Source organism: Falco cherrug, chromosome 5, assembly GCF_023634085.1.
Source record: "Falco cherrug isolate bFalChe1 chromosome 5, bFalChe1.pri, whole genome shotgun sequence".
NCBI classification, from domain to species: Eukaryota; Metazoa; Chordata; class Aves; order Falconiformes; family Falconidae; genus Falco; species Falco cherrug.
This window is the reverse complement of record NC_073701.1, coordinates 42594233-42610302: the sequence shown is the minus strand read 5'-3', so window position 1 is coordinate 42610302 and position 16070 is coordinate 42594233. Positions and strand designations below refer to the sequence as shown.

The 16070-nt window shown below is 40.8% G+C and overlaps 1 protein-coding gene across 2 annotated transcripts in view; it reads left to right on the top strand.

The window, feature by feature from the left end:
- The first annotated feature begins 454 nt into the window (after positions 1–454).
- Positions 455–16070, top strand: part of KITLG (KIT ligand) — a 55110-nt gene continuing 39494 nt past the window's right edge. The window contains exon 1 of one of the 2 annotated variants that reach the window (XM_055712337.1): positions 455–841. In XM_055712337.1, coding sequence (XP_055568312.1) covers positions 827–841 — 15 coding nt within the window. In that variant the 5' untranslated portion in view covers positions 455–826. The remainder of the gene's footprint in view (positions 842–16070) is intronic. The other variant, XM_055712336.1, reaches the window with a different exon arrangement.

Here is a 16070-nt window from a genome sequence, read left to right as displayed (position 1 = left end):
GAAAATACCGGGCACCGGCTGGGCGCGTTGCCAGAGCGCCGAGCCCGCTGCCTTCCCCGCCGCGGGCCCAGGCGGCGCCCCGGCCCCCCACTTCTCACCGGCGTGGGTGGGGGGACCCAACCCAAGGGCCTGGCTCAGCGCCGGCTGCCCGACCGACCTTGGCTGCCGTGGCGGCGGGAGGCGTGTGCCGACCGGCCAGAGCTCACCGCGGAGGAGGCCGGAGACCCCCGCCCCGCCGCGCCCCGGCGGGCCGGGCTCGCCTCTCTCGGTCGCGGCCGAGCCCCCGGGCACCGGGAGGGAGGAGCCCTCTGCCCCAGCCCCCCGGGGCCGGCCCCTGGCGCCCCGCATTCCCCCCGCATCCCGGCCCGCCGCTCCCCCCGAGGCAGGCAGCGCCCGGGACGCCGCCGGCCCCGCGGCAGGAGCGGCTCCCTCCTGCGCTGGCGAGGGGCAGGCTCGGCTTGTTCCTGCCTCCAACTTCCCCGAAGTTAACTCGGGTTTCCCCCTCCCTGCGGGTCTGCCAGGGCTCCCGGTCCTCCAGGAGGGCGGGAGGGAGGGGAAAGGCGTGTCTTGCCTGGGCTGCCGCCGCCGCTGCTGGAGGCAGATCGGAGATATAAAAGACCTGGCCGGACGGCGGCTGCGGCTCTAGTCCGTGCGGGCGTTCACGCCGTGGGGAGAGAGGCGCAGCGGGGCGCGCAGGGCGGCGGTGGAAGAGGAGGGCAACCCCAATGCGTGGACTATCCGTTGCTGCATTATGCTGGAGCTACAGTTCCGCTGAAGGGGGTTTGCACACCGCCGGCTGGGCTGGACTGCAGCGCTGCCGTTCCTTATGAAGAAGGCACAAGTGAGTGAGGCCGGGCGGCGGGGGCGGCGGGCGTCCCGACCTACCTGCCGGTCAGGGCTGGATCGCGGCTCCCCGGCGGAGGGTCCGCTGCGGGCGGGGGGCTGCTGGAGCGGAGTGCGCGGGTCGGGGCCGCCGCCGGGCGGGGAGCGCGCGCCCGTGGGGATGCCCCAGAGGTGAGGGGCGCCGGGGATGGGAACCGCTGCCCTTGATGAGCCGTTCGGAGAAGCGGGAGATGGGGGGTGGGGGCAAAAAAATCACCGCCCGGTCTCGCCCTCGGCGACCGCAGCCCGTGGAAAAGTTGCAGCGAGAGGACGGATGGGCGGCTGAGCCGTGGGAGATCTCGGGAGGCACTTGGGAAAATCGCCATAGTAAATCAGTTGCCTGCGTTACACCGACGAGCTGAGTGCGAAAACGTGAAACGATCGGGGGCAGCAGTGCCGCGGCTGCCGCGCTCAGTGGCTCCATTCAAGCCGCTCCGGCGTGCGGCGCCGGGCGGGTGTTGCGGGTCATCCCCGGCATTCCGCCCCTCGCCCTCCCTCACCCCGCCCTGCAAAGCCGCTCGGTACCGTTGCGGGGGTCCCTGCCGTTATTGCTCCAAGTTCTGTAAAGATTGCGGTCGTTGTGCAGTGCATTTTTTTGAAAGGAGGGATGGGGACAGACACGTAGGAAAATCGTCTTGTAACGAGAAGCAGCTCAGGGAAACTTTAAAGAGAGGAAGTTTAAGGCTTGCCTTTGCCAGGTGCCGGTGCCCTCCGTCCTGGCTGGGCGCCGAGGGGGCCGGGCTGCGCAGCGCCGAGGCCGGGCTTTGCGACAGCAGCGCCGGGAGGCGCGCAGCGCTGGCCCCGCGCGGGGGCTTTGCCTGCCCCTCCGCCCCTTCGTTAGAAGCAAGATACTTTTTGCTTTCGTCTGTTCCTTGGTGGTTGCCGGGTCACCCACACACCAGTAGCCTGAGGACACTTCAGCCTACACTCATTGGAGCAGCGTAAAATATATTTTTTAAAAGGGAAAGACCTTACTGAAGTCTTCTGGGCAGTTACATAGTTTTTCAGGAGATGACAGGAATTAGAAATACTCTGAAATATTTGACTCTCGGCTGGCCAAAGCACTGGAGAATGTACCCATGCTTAAGAAGTTAAAACTTGGAGACTTAATTTTTGTGATGCTGAAGTACAGTGAGGTATTAACTATCAGTTCTGAATTCTAACAGCATCTGTCCATTGCTGTGACTCCCTTTAGATGACTGAAGATGCCTTGCACCTCAAAGCTGTTGTTTCAGACCTTATAGACAAAACTTGGTCAAATATGCTGAATAGGTTATGAGTTGGGAAGGGTCTCTTAAAGTGTAAGAGCCATATTTATGTGTGCTTTAGTTATATGCTTTAATTTTATACTGGAGTGGATAGCAATAAAGTCACAAGATGTTATTCTAGCTCATGGAAGCATACATATAAGGCTGTTTCTTCAGAGAAGCAAAAAATGTTCAGCAAACAAATGAGGATTTATGGGTGCAAGCGGTCAAGTGTTTTGCTTCATATGAACTGTAAACTTCTAAAACCAGCAGAGTACTTTCACAAATTCAGAGCAAAGCAGAACAATCCCTCTCTCCCAATAAACTGGGAAAGACAGGCAGTCTTGGCATTCAGGACCATATGGCTTGACTCAGGGGCTCATGAGCTGTAGCCTGTGGAACAACTTCTTGTCATGGTGGTGAAGCATCTGTCAGCCTTCAGGCATTTGTGCTTCCTGCTTTTTGGAGGCAGTGACAGACTCCTAGCTCTCCAAAGCATTGTTTCATATATTTTAAGGATTAGCAAACAAATGTGATCCCAAACCATTAATCATTTTGAGGGGATCAGAGAGAAGCAGATACTTCAAGAAAGATTTTTCCACTGAAACCATGAAGACCCTTGTGCAAAGAGAGAGCAAGTAAAGCGAATGCAAGAAGGAGGACTTAAGCATATTGGAGCGCTCCGTGCACTAAAGTAAATTTTAATCTATATGCTCTCCTGTGGCTACTTTTGCCATTGTCTAGACTGGTAACTGACATAGTGAAAAGGACAGGAATGGGAATCCAGGAAAGAAGTTAATGTTTCTTACAATAAAATATTCTACTATAGACATAGTACAGAAAGTGAGAACGACTATATCACTGAGCCTTGAAAACACTTGGTAATACCTGGATAGTGCTTAAAATAAATTGGGGATTTTGATGTTTGAGGTAATGTTACACAGGGATAATACATAACTAGTGCAGCTGAAGGAGTAGCTGAGTCATACGTCAGTGCAGCGGCAGTGCTGAAAGAGAAGAGTCATGCTAAACGCTAGACTCAAAGTGAGCAGGTTGGTCAGTTTATTTAAAACAGTCGTAACCTGAGAAACTACAAGAACTGTAGAAGCATGTTGCCCAACAGTGTTAATCCTAAAAGGATTGTTTCTGAAACTACAGAGTTTGATAAGTATCTAACCCCCTGTTTTAAATTTACCAACAGCTCCTGGGTATTTTTTTATTCTAAGTAATAATGCTTTTTAAAATGTGATTAAGCATTTAGGTCCAGTCATACAAATCCTTTTTCAATGGGACTATTTCCATAAATTAATCTCATCGAAGGATTACTTGTGTGAGAAGATTTGCAGGCTTATATACTTAGTAATTAAAACTGTTATCAGAAGAGAGTTTCTGTGATTTTGCATGATGATATTGCAACAAAATATCACTGATATCTGGACAGACTTTTACATTTTAAATAACAGGATGAGCAGTGCTAGTGTGATACAATCTTGCAAAAATGTAGCAGATTTCTGATTTGCTTGTTCTTTGTTTGAAGACAATCTAAACAGGATTAAGTTACTAAGAAATATGCTGCAAGGAGGGGTCACCCATGGGGTTAGCTGACAAGGCTGCTGTTAAGGTATCACAGATAGTTGGTTCAGGCACTTGATCTTCAGCAGTGGGTGAGATGCACAACCTCTTAGAAACCTCAGTATCAGGAGAGTCTTGGATCTCAGCTCAGCTTTTCACCTCTGAGCGTGCACACTATTACTGGTAGTTAAATGACCTTCTCAAGTTGTCCTATCATAGTATGTTTGTGTCACTGAAGTGGAGCCTTTGTAGAGATTATTATGGAACAGTACCTGGAAAAAGCATTAGTACAGAATTGCCCATTCCAGTCTCATATCAGAAGGCTAATTCAGAAATGCAAAGCATATCTGATACCTTGGTGCGAGCTTGCAGAGTCATTATTTTAGGGGAAACTGTGAGCTCTGATCTCCAATCTTTCTTGCTCATTCTCCAAAAAAAAAAAACAAAAAAAAAAAAACCCAAACCAAAAAAACCAGAAAAACCCCCAAAACAAAAAACCAACAAAACCCAAAAACCCAAAAACAAAACACTAGGCACTTGAAGACATTTGGAGCTCATGATGAGTATACATCTGCTACTCATCAGACAGAAAAAGAGAACTTGCTGGAGCCAAAAAGATGTTGTGCTATTCACATCAAGCAATGGACTAAGGTGCCTTTCTCTTTCCCCCTGGTTCTGACTCAGCTTAGGGGAAGCCAGGTTGCAAGTACTGCAGCTGGAAAGAACACCCTGGAATGAAGTGTCATATGGAGAATAAACACAGATGACCTGGAAGACTCTAGGGTGGGGGAGCAGTTTGTAAGGCATGTTTAGTGATCTTTTTATTACTTTTTTTCCCTTTGCCTGCTTGTGTTGCGCTCCTGTAAGTCTTTATCTCTGTGAACTATGCGGCACTTGGCTTTGTAGTTTAAACTGAGGCCTCTAACCCAGTCTGCTTCTGACCCAGTTCTGTCGTCGCACTGAAATCTAGTTTCTCCTTTTGTGCACTGCATGTCAGTCGTTCAGGTACAGTTCTGCAAGCTGACAGTGCCATTCTCCAAGTTTTGTTATGTGACTTAATGGTATGCTGGCTCATGTAATCGCCATATTGTACGAAAGTTAAGAGTTGGCAAGATGCAGCCCTTGGCTTCGAGTGGGCAATGCTCAGTATGCAGTATGTAAACACAACACCCATTTATTTGAGGCAAGGCAGGAAAAATCTCCCTACGCAATTCCATTTGAGTGGTGTGGGAGCTGACAGATGAAAACGAAAGTGTTTGTTCTCGCCCTGGTCTTTGGTATGCCAAACCTGAGGTTAGTCAGCCTTTTAAACACACTGCGAATCCGCTTGTTTTTTGTTTTGCTTTGTTTTATTTTCCCCCGTGCACTTGCAGAAAAAGGAGATGGATGAACGCAAGGTGAGTGGAGGGGGGTAGTGCTCCTCTTTATTTTTGTTGATTGGCCCATGTTTGCATTGCATACTGAGTCATATGTAAAACTGCAAAACTGATGTTCGTAAATATTACCGATGCTGAAATAAGTGACTGTGGGGAGCGTGTAAAATACAGATTTATTTGCTGGATGGTTTTAGTTAATGAAAAAATGTATATAACATCAGACGTTTAATAGTAGGAGAATGAAAATATGTTACAAGTGGAGAAAAAAATAGTGTTAAATATTTTATTTGATTAAAGCTGGTAGCATGCATAATATTGGAGGTCAATGGAAGTAGAATCGCTAATGAAGACATTATTTCTGCTGTATGTCTAAATAAAAGCCAGTTTAGGAGTTCAGATTAATGGACACTTTTATTCACAGTAATGTAGGAAATAAATTATCGTCTAATTTCCTATTGTTATCTAATAACCACTGCGTGAATGATTGTCTGTTGTTCCTGCTTAAACAATGTTTAAATTATACAAGTTAGGTGGATGCAATAACCATTTTGAGTCTGAATAGGTAATTTCTATGTTATTCATATTTTTGCGTTATCGTTGCTGCATGGAGCAGACCTAAGTTTGGGTGCAAGGCGAAAATAGCATAGGGTGTAAAATGTCACTGCAGGTATTGCCTGAACGAGGCCCTTGTGGTACTCACTGCTTTGCAGCCATGCTTTGGAGCACACTCTTTTGCAAAGTGGGTGAGTCCTGAGCTTCCAGCTATTCCATCACCACTTGAAGTGACACTAGTGAGACCAGGTGGTTCATGCTTGGGGGGCCAAGTGCAGGCTCCCCCCTTGGAGGGTCAATAGTTGACCACTAGCTGACAGTTGTCAATACTCCTGGAAGGATCTTTCAAGCAGGTCAGCTGCAGAACCACCTTTCAGATGCCTCCTAGCACCAAATCTTCACCGCTGATAAAGAGCACTTGTAAGCATGCAAGGACTGCCATACTTGAGTATTTTTCTTTTCCTTCGTCATTGCTGCAAAACCTACTGGATAGAGAAGATCAGGTTCAGGAGTAACCCACAAGATCATATTTAGCCCGGCCTCAAGAGCTACCTCTTCTCCCATCTGTGACTTGACACCTGTATAAGAACCATTCACATGATATTTCTTAATGTTCCAGTGAAGAGTTTCTAGGAGTCAGGCTGGGTATGTCAGTACTCCCTCACTTCCACTTGCTTCTCACTGATTTGGGGCAGCAGAGCTGGGAAGTCAGAGAATGGTGTGTGCTGGTGGTCTTGGTGTTTCGTGCCACAAGTTCAAATTCACAGATTGTGAATTGTGCCACCCTCTGAAGTTCCATTCAGAGGTGTACAAACGAGAGTCTGAAAACATCACTCTGCCAGTCCTATCTATTTGTGTACAGGGCCAATCCCACATGGCTGAACCTGGCTTCAATGCAATCATATTAACTGTTCCAGTGACAATAAAACTGCATCCAGTGTCTTTTTCAGCTGATGTCCTGCCTTTCATTTGTTCTGCTGCCATCAGCTCCAGGGACATCAGTTCACTGACAGTTAAGGCCAAGGATAAGTTTAGTCCAGTTAGCTCTACTATCTTTTCTTTAGATGTACCTTTAGGAGTTTCTGGAAGCACTCTAAATACAGCTTTAGAAATACGGTAAGTATATGCAGTCTATTTCTTGTGTGATAGGACCTACATTCTGCCTTTGATTTGGCTGGAATCTGTCTACTTGATGTAGGCAGGATCACTTGTACTGATAGCCTTCCAGTCTTTATCCTCCTAAATGAATTACACTATTTTAATTATTATTTTTTTCCCTTGCAACTAATAGAAGTTGAGAAGGAATCCAAATATCTCACCCCACTGAATCAGTGTCATACATACGGAGGAATACACACCGTGCAAAACCAGCTGTGCATATCCAGTATTCTTTATCTGGATGCTAGCTTATGTTTGTGCACAGATTTGCATGCACTGAAGGTCCTAAGCATGGTGGGCAAGCTTTCTGGTTGAGAGGTTTGAAAAACTGTATGTAACATGGTCACAGCTGAGCCACGGGAATGTCCAGTTTCAGCCTCGAATAACGTGCACAGAAATATGTGCCAATGGTGTGTGTTTCCTTTACGGTAGAGACATAATCTGTGTGTGAGTTCACACCATGCTTTATCATGAAAGAATTAAGGCTGAGGCTAGCACAATAGAACCTCCTTGGAATAAAGGCTTATCTGTGTCCTGTGCAGGATGATCTTAAACCTTTCTTGTGAAATGGATCTATAGCTTTTTCTTTGTGCATTTTTGTTCTTCACTCTGAAACTCGGAATTCAGTGAAAGGTAAAGTTAATTCCTTGGTTTTTGAGGAAGAACTTAATAATGTTCAATTATTTTTTTTGAAAGGAGTTTTATGATGATATGTGATAAGTATATATATTTTATATGAATTTGGAAATATGAGAAAAAAATATAAAATCTTCCTTGCTACCTTGTTCTTGCTTGGTAGCAGCAGACCAATATGTCTTCCATTTATGTTTGCCATATGATATGTCATTGCTGGATGGATTCTCTGGTCTGTTTAGTAACACATGACCTCTAATTACTGTTGGAAAAAAAGTTATTCTGGCAATATAAGTCAGACTGTAAAACTAAGTTGTGCAAGTCCTGACAAACTATTTCTGTTTAGAAAAGAAAATTAACTCTGTGCAAATCATACAGCAACTTTTTTTTTTTTGTAAGAGTTGCTCCTGGACAAGAGAATGTACTTAGCTATGTCTACAGCACATACTGAAAATGTGGAGTAATAGCGATATACAAGGTTCATCATTTTTAAGTGTTATTTTTAAACAGTGCCTGTAAATGTGGAGGGCTTAAAGTGTGTAGGGAAGTTTGTTCCTCTGTTTCACGTTGATGAAATCTCCATACACAGAGAGGAATTTTTTTCATAACTGTGTATAAAATGGGAGTAGGATACCAAGGTGCAGACTTTTGTGGTCTAACTGAAGTGATGGACTGAGGTAAGGCAGTGAGGAGTCAGGCACGATACATTTAAATTAATAATATGCTGCTTATGTGCAAAATAATTTGCTAAATGAAAAGAAGTGCTTAGAAATTTAGGGAGGTTGAAATTTAAACAGGCTAATGGTTTATTGTAAAGAAGGCCTAATTTGCAGCCCTCTAATTACCAGCCTCCATTTGCTTGTTATTAAGTGAACTCAGCAAAATTTGTCTTTTGCATTAAATGGCAAGCAGACAATATTATGCATTATGTCTTTAAGCTGATATAGATCTGAATGTCAGTTCTTCCTCAGATTTGTTTTTCTTTTACTACTTTGAAGCATACAGGAATAGGAACATTAATCAGCCAAATGAATTTAGGAAGCTTGTATAACACTGCTTGGCACACTCTTTCGTTTGGATTAAAAAATATGTTCCTGAATAAACAGAGCTTTTTCGTGGTTATTTTAAAAAGGAGGAAAAAGTATATCTCAAATAGTCATAACTGCTGTCTTTTTCAAATTACTGTGGTTCTGTAGTGTGTGGATTGCATTTCCATTCTAATATCAAAAACTATCAGTGCTGTATTTGACACCAGTTTAAATGGTTGTGATGAGTATTGCTTTATTTTCAAGAAGATACGAACCTTATTTATAAACTGTAAGTTTAAATACTGTCATTGAAGCAGCTTTGACCTTCTGTATTATAATCCTTGGCAAGGAATGCGCCCTAGATTTGCCATGCAGTCTCTAAATCTATGTCCTTTAAAAATTCTGACCATAATCATAGTCTGTTCCAAACTGTTTAGACAAATTTCTTCAATATTTGTTCCTTTAATAGCATAACGCTGGGTAGTGAAAGCTCTTTTTTTCAGGCTACTAAAATCACTGAAGATCTTGCTTTTTTTTTTAAAATTAGACTCCATTCTCAAGCCAGTTGGTGTTCATAATCCCCCATCGATTTTCTTCTGCCAGGGGTGTGGGAGGATTTTGTTTCCCCCCATGTCTGTGACCAAAATTTCTGGATTTGTTTATTTTCTAACACCATGTCCCAAGCCCACATCTAAAAATGATTGTTCATCCTCCAACGTTCTCTCTCCTCTCCTGATTCAGACAGAAAACAACCTTCATTTCTTTGTGCACCTTTCCTGGCCACTAGTGTGTTTAAGTCAGCAACCTCACCTCTGACAACAAAACTTCAGCACTTTTAGCATCCAAAATACTGATTCTAGCATCCAAAGTACTGAAGGTGTGTCTGTCACCATCCTGTTGCCTGCCACACAATCTAAGCTTCATCTCTGTTGAATTTTTTCTACATTTTTTGGTAGTAGTTTTTCCAGTGGCCATTTTAATTTCCTATTACCTTTTTGAGGCCCACCTCAAATATTAATCTTGAAAAACCTGTTTTAACTGTATTTTGTCTCATTTTTAAAAACAGTGTCTCAGGATTAGAATGAATCCAGTGTTCTGTGGAATGGGTTGTTTATTTATACGATGACACTCGTAAGCTTACAGTTATGAAGAGCCCTCTGAAATAGTGGTCTGCCATGTATAGAAGTGACAATACCTTCTCCTCTGTAACTTTCTTAACGCATTAAGAAATTCCTTGCTGCTTTTTTTTTCTTTTAAGGGTCAAATACTTATTTAAAACAAAAGAAATCCTTTTAGGAGTAATTGTTATTGCTTTCTCCTGTCTCTCTCAGCTTTGTTACCTAACCAAGCTAGAAATACCTGGTTTGGGGTTTCCATTTGGCCTTTACAAAACTTCTGGCCTAAAATGTTCTTAAAATCAACTGGAGTGAATTTCCTGTCTTTTTTCTATTTCTCCTCAGCAGATTAAAAAACAAATCTCTTCTCACACATAGGTTTTAGGGATTTACTAGATATTTGCCAGTAATAGTCAGGCTGTCTACAGTACTTTTGGTCATTTCCCATTGTAACAATGTTGTTGACATTTACAAATGGTCTGAGATGTATGTGAAGTTAATTTTATTTTAGCCTACTGATTTATTTCTATCAAAATGAGTTCCCACTTGCTTTGCATCCAAGAACATTATGTCAGTTACTGTTGAATTTGTACCTGTTTAAAGTGCTAATTGTTAAACTATGATGTGCTTTTTGGCTTTCACTATGATAGATTCTTCTTCTTAACATGCACACTCCGTTACTTATTTCAGAGTAAATGGTACAATTCTTAAAAAACTGGGAAGAATTTTTTTCCTGTACAAGTTGACAAGTATCACTTAAGTAAACATGTGAAACAACTGCATCACTTATGAAAATACCTAACTAGTCTTACTGGAATTTTAGACTGCAGACATTGAAAAAGTGTATGCTCTGAGGAGATTTGGACTAATCTTCTCAATGGGTTATATTTTCTGTGAGATTAACTATGGAAGCCAAAGAAATTTCATGATAGGCCAGGAAACGTAAATGTGTCGTCTTTAAGAAGAGCAATCCTATATAAATTTTGAGAACTAGATGTAAAAATAATCCAAGAAATCATATTATATTCTGTCAATATTTGCATGAGTTTCTGTATTAGCCTACCCGTAACAAGCGTGCTGTTGAACACATACCAAAATAGTTTCACTACTGACAGCTAGGGTTCTTTCTAATTCACATGAATACTTGTGACCAAATGTGAAGCTCTATAGGGTGTAAACACATTACACATAATTTACAACCACATTTTTTAATAAGTAACTCCCATGAAAATCATCAGTAAAATTAGAGTAAAATAGATGTTCTTTTCGAAGTTTTGCGTTCTGTTGTTTCATTGCAGATATTGTGAGGATACCTAACATTTTTTATCAGTTCTTTAATAAACTCAAAGTACTGCATTACTGGTATCTTTAGAATTATATTTTGTAGGCACCTAGGCATTTGTATTTATTCCAAATTGTGCAGACTTGGGGAGCTTTTTTTCTCTAATTATTTTGCTCCCAGTTGTATCTGCATCTCCATCATACCGAGCTACAAATGAACTGACTCAATTCCTTCTTTCAGTATGTTTATCCCATAATTTCTGCAATTTTTAAGGAAAGCTGCAAGTGGACCTTTAGATTTAAGTTTAGATATTTACATAGGATGTACCCCATGTCTCTGCTTTAAGCTGAGAACACTTGCATGTTGATATATATCATGGGAATATTCTCTTCCTGGAAACATAGAGGAATTATGGGGAAACACTGAAGTACTAGAAACACTTTGAGGGAGTTTGTAGTTGTTAGGCTATAGAAATCCCAATCAAACCCAAAAAACAAACAAAAAACCCACCTCACCCCCACCACCCTAAACCCACCCACAAACAAGCAGGATATTAGAGTTACAGTTTGTGTGCACAGGACTACAGTTCAGGGCAGGATATAAACTGTAGATCAGGTTAATTTTACAATAAAGGCAACATTGTATAACTTGATAAAAATAGATGATCGTGGTGTTTCCTCTATTTTCTTAAATATATGATAAGTCTTAACACATTTACTCGTAATTCTTGTCTTTAGAGTTAATGAATATGTCCAGAGTTTAAAAAAGAATTTTTCTTAACAGCTTGCCTCTATTGTTGTGTTGTCAGCAGATCTTGCTGTCTTTAAATTGGTTGGTAGAAGGAAGGCGGGAACTCCAATGAAAGGAATAGAAAAGCCCAGCTCCTGTAAAAGAAATGCTTTCAATCTACTAAAACTCTTTGTGTTTCAAAATGGATGGATAAGGAAAAAATATTGAAATTACCTATTTAGATTAAATTAAAAAAAGTATAAGAAAAAACCTAAGTAGCCCTGTATTGGATCTCCCTTATCATAACAATTTGAGGAGACAAAGTATTTAGAGACAGAAAGTGAAGTGTAGGAATAAGTCATTAATTTGTTAACACACCAAAAACCTAAGAGGTAATGTTCTCTAATTGTCAGCAACCTCACATAGTTCAGTCTGGTAAGAGGGTTCACAGATTGATGGCAACATGTGCAAGCTACATAAATTACTCAGGTTAATTGAAACTAAAAGAGATTCTGGGGAACTTTGTAAAGGTTTAGAGAAGATAGGAGAACAGATGGCATGATGGCAAGTGGAGTTTGTTGTGTTGAAGAGCAAGGGGGATGCATTTTGGAAGAAATTTTTTGAACTCATTGTAACTACATTAATAACAGCAGTTTTAATTAGCTATAAAAGCTACTTATAAGCTTTTTAAAAATGTTCTGGTAACAATACTTGGTCAGGAAAAATGGATGAAAGATCCCTGTATTCTACCTGTAGTAGAACAAATCAACCAACATACTGGGATGCAGTAAGAGCAGAAAGAGAAGTGTAAAAGGAGAATGCTTTTATGATGGTGATAATCAGCCATCTTGGAAAAAAGTCCTGGTTTTCCCATTGGAAAAAAGAATATAACAGAAACAGTGGTCCTAAAATAGGCAAAAAAATTATGTGGAAACAATGTGCTTATGAAGGGGGACTGAAAACGGAGGGCAAGAAACTACTGAGGGATATGCAAGAAGTAGTAGAGAGAATGATTACTGGACACTACTGATCCTTTCTTGGTAGAAGAGCAAAGAAATATTTAACACAATTGAAAGTCAGAGGATACTAAAACAGGCAACGTTCACACACAGTTACCAGTCTGGAAAGGTTTTTGACACTACGTATAATATGGCTTAAAATACAGCTTGATATATGTTAGTGTGAGCCCAAAAGGTCACTTCCACCGAAAGGGGTAGCCCTAGTCTTCTCATCCTTGCACATCTCTCCTCCACCTCCACTCATTCCTCAGGGATTAGTTTTCTGTCTCTGAGCTGAACTAGCTAGTCACTGTCTATGAATTTACTGACTTGCTGAGAGGTCAGGTGAATGTCAAAGGGAGGGAAGCTGCAGAGAAGGAAATGCTGAGATTTCTCTCTTAGCAGCAGGGAGCTGTTAGATTGCTTCAGACCATCTCGTTAACCTCGACTGAAGAAGAAAGGATTATACACGTAAGTAAGTAAAAGGCCATGGTTACTTTAGTTTACACTCTGAGCATGAAAGGTTGCTTATCTTCTGATTCATGCAATTAGGAAGAAATTTTCATATAGATGGTGTATTTTATAAGTGCGAATGATCAGCTTGCTTCAGTTTTCTGTGGCTATCAGACTGATCATGTACCGTTCTGGCACTTCTTATTTTCCAAGTCTTCATTGCCTTAATTACACAAGTCAGATTTGGCCTAATTATAAACTCAGATTCATATACAGCCATCTGCCAAAATTACCATCTGTAACAATTCAGCCTTTAGTTTTGAGAAAAGGAAAACACTTTAAAATATATTGTAGCTGAACTCCAATTACATGTGAAAGTAATGACAGCTGAGACATTTATACTGAAAGATCTTTCATTTAGCATGTGAGTATGAATGGTTAGAGTGCATAAAATTTTATGCAATGTTGACATGTTGCATAGTTCTAGCCACTGAAAGACAGTGGGGTTTCCATGGGCCACCCCTGAAACATACTCTTGTACAGTACTTCAGTATCAACAGGAAAAGGCACTTAAAAGTATGTCTTCCCCTTTTAGGGGTGCATAGGAATTCAAAATATACTTGAGTTTCTGATGTACTTATGCAGTCTCTGGCTTTTTATGTTATGGGAAACATTCTGATCAGTCCCGTCTCATTTTTGCCATCTTCAACTTACGTTGTCCTGGAACAACCTTATACATAGCTTCAAGTTCCTAAAATGGCCATTCTGGCAATTTGCTTTCTTTTAAAACAAAATAATGCATATGTCTTGAAAATAATTTCAGAAGGAGCTTTTAAAACTAACAATGGCACAATGCATTTTAGTAAATCTTGAAAAAGGACTTGGTGTTCGTTTTCTATGGTAAAAAAATGTGCATTTGGAATAACTATAATCACTAAGGTATTTTTGACATATGAAAATGTTTTCAATTTAGATCAAAAACTTGATTAAAAATATAGTTTTTTTTTTTTTCTTACTCGTATACCAACATAATTGCTGTAAGACAAGGCATAATATACTTGTAATTCCAGCTTGCTGAGGTAAATGGCTTATTGCCTGCCCAGTATGTTGTCTTGCAAGCATACTTAAATGTTTTGAAGATTAGTTTCTAATTTGATGTCATTTACCTGATTTGTCTGCAGTCCCACAAGCTGTAACTTCAAGGCATTTGAAATTAATCTCATCGCTCAGTCTATCACTTTGTATAAATACTCTTTCCACAAAAAAAATATAGATCCATTCTTAATGTAACCGTCTTCTAATAACAGTGTAAATCTAAGATTGTGCTATTCTTTCACAGTTCATTACCTGAAAGCTAAATTGTTCACTTTGGTTTTGAGTATGGATAAGAAGGCATGCAATTAAAATTGTGTAGGAAATAAAATGTTGTCTAAGAGCTTAGAGCATTTTTTTGGAAGTAAAATTATTCACTGGGTATCTTTCATAAATAAGTATGAGAGAACTGAGTTGAAATCAGGATCTGGAAAAAGTTGTTTGTTTTTTTCCCAGTCAGAAAACAACTTCAATCTGATTTTGTTTTACTCTGTTATTTAGAAACAGCTGACAGAAACTACCATTATTCTCGCAAACATATCTATTACATACAGCTCAGCTTGTCAGGTATGGTGATAAGAAGTACAAAATCAAGATCTAGTGAAGTCTTGAAAATTAATAGTTTCAAATAGGGTTTAGGAGAATGTAAGCCTAGCAATGTTGTTTCTGATGGGCTCATTGAAACTTCATTTGATTATTGACAAATGTCACGTATGACAAGTTTTTGAATGGTAAAGTTTAAACTCATATTTCCCAGGGAAATACTGTGACTGACCTTCTGGTCAGCATTCTAACTACTGTATGAAGAAACACTATGTGAATGAGCACAGGACAATAGAGCTTTTATTGTTACAAATAAGTCCAACGTGCTGGAAGTCCTCAGGGTTTTTCCTGCGTCTCCTGATAAAGGAAGATGAAAACCTAGTACCAAAACCATTTTTCAATTTTGTCGGGTTTTTTTAGTATTCTGGCTTTTAAATGGCTTGCCTGTAGGTGATTTTAATCTTTTCCCCTGAAAAACTGTCTTCCAGAATCCTCCTACAGTTTTTGTAAAAATTTACTATAGATTATTTTTACAATGTCTGCGGTGGCTGTTTAGGGGACCAGAAGCTGACTTTACTGCCTAACAACATGTGTTTTGTTGGAAACAGAACATGATGTGGAAAGGGCTATATATTTGTTTTAAAAATCAAACCTTCTAACAAACGAGGCACTGTTACATTAGATTTTCTTCTGAATGTTCACTTACGGCATGTACTAGGTCTTCTATTGACTTAGCATAGTGTTTTGTATACAAGATGCCTGTAAAACACTGCTTTAAATCTGTAAATCCGCATTTCTAAATCATGAATGGTATACAGGCACATCATTAATAGACATTGTTTCCTCTATAGTAAATATCTCGAAATGAAAAATAGTGAGAAGGAGCAGAAACTCAAGCTTCACTATGGAAGACCATGACCTGGGCCAGTTTCTGCAGCTACGTTGTGTAATGGCACACTTTCATCCTACAGTAGAGCAGGGTGTGAAGAATAGTTTCCAACCCTGTTACATAATCCAAGGTAATAATGTAGCTTTAGAATAGTGCTTATAACGGTATCTTTTAGATTCTGAAAGAATGAGTAACAGCTTTTATACTTATGTTCAAAATGTTAGGTGTCACTACAGATGATGGAAGGAAACCTAAAATATCCATGAAGTATTTCCAAAAGATCCAAGATTTAAAGATGCTTGAATGACCTTTCTTCAGTGTTGTAGTTCATGTTGAAAACTTTGACCATAGGCTTGGCTAAATATCTGGTTGTTTTGGTTTTTTTTAAACATCATTCTCCTGGTTTTAGTTGGGTTAGAGTTAATTTTCTTCCTAGTAGTTGTTACAGTGCTTTGGTTTGGATTTAGTATGAGAATAATGTTGGTAACACACTGATGGTTTTAGTTGTTGCTAAGTAGTGT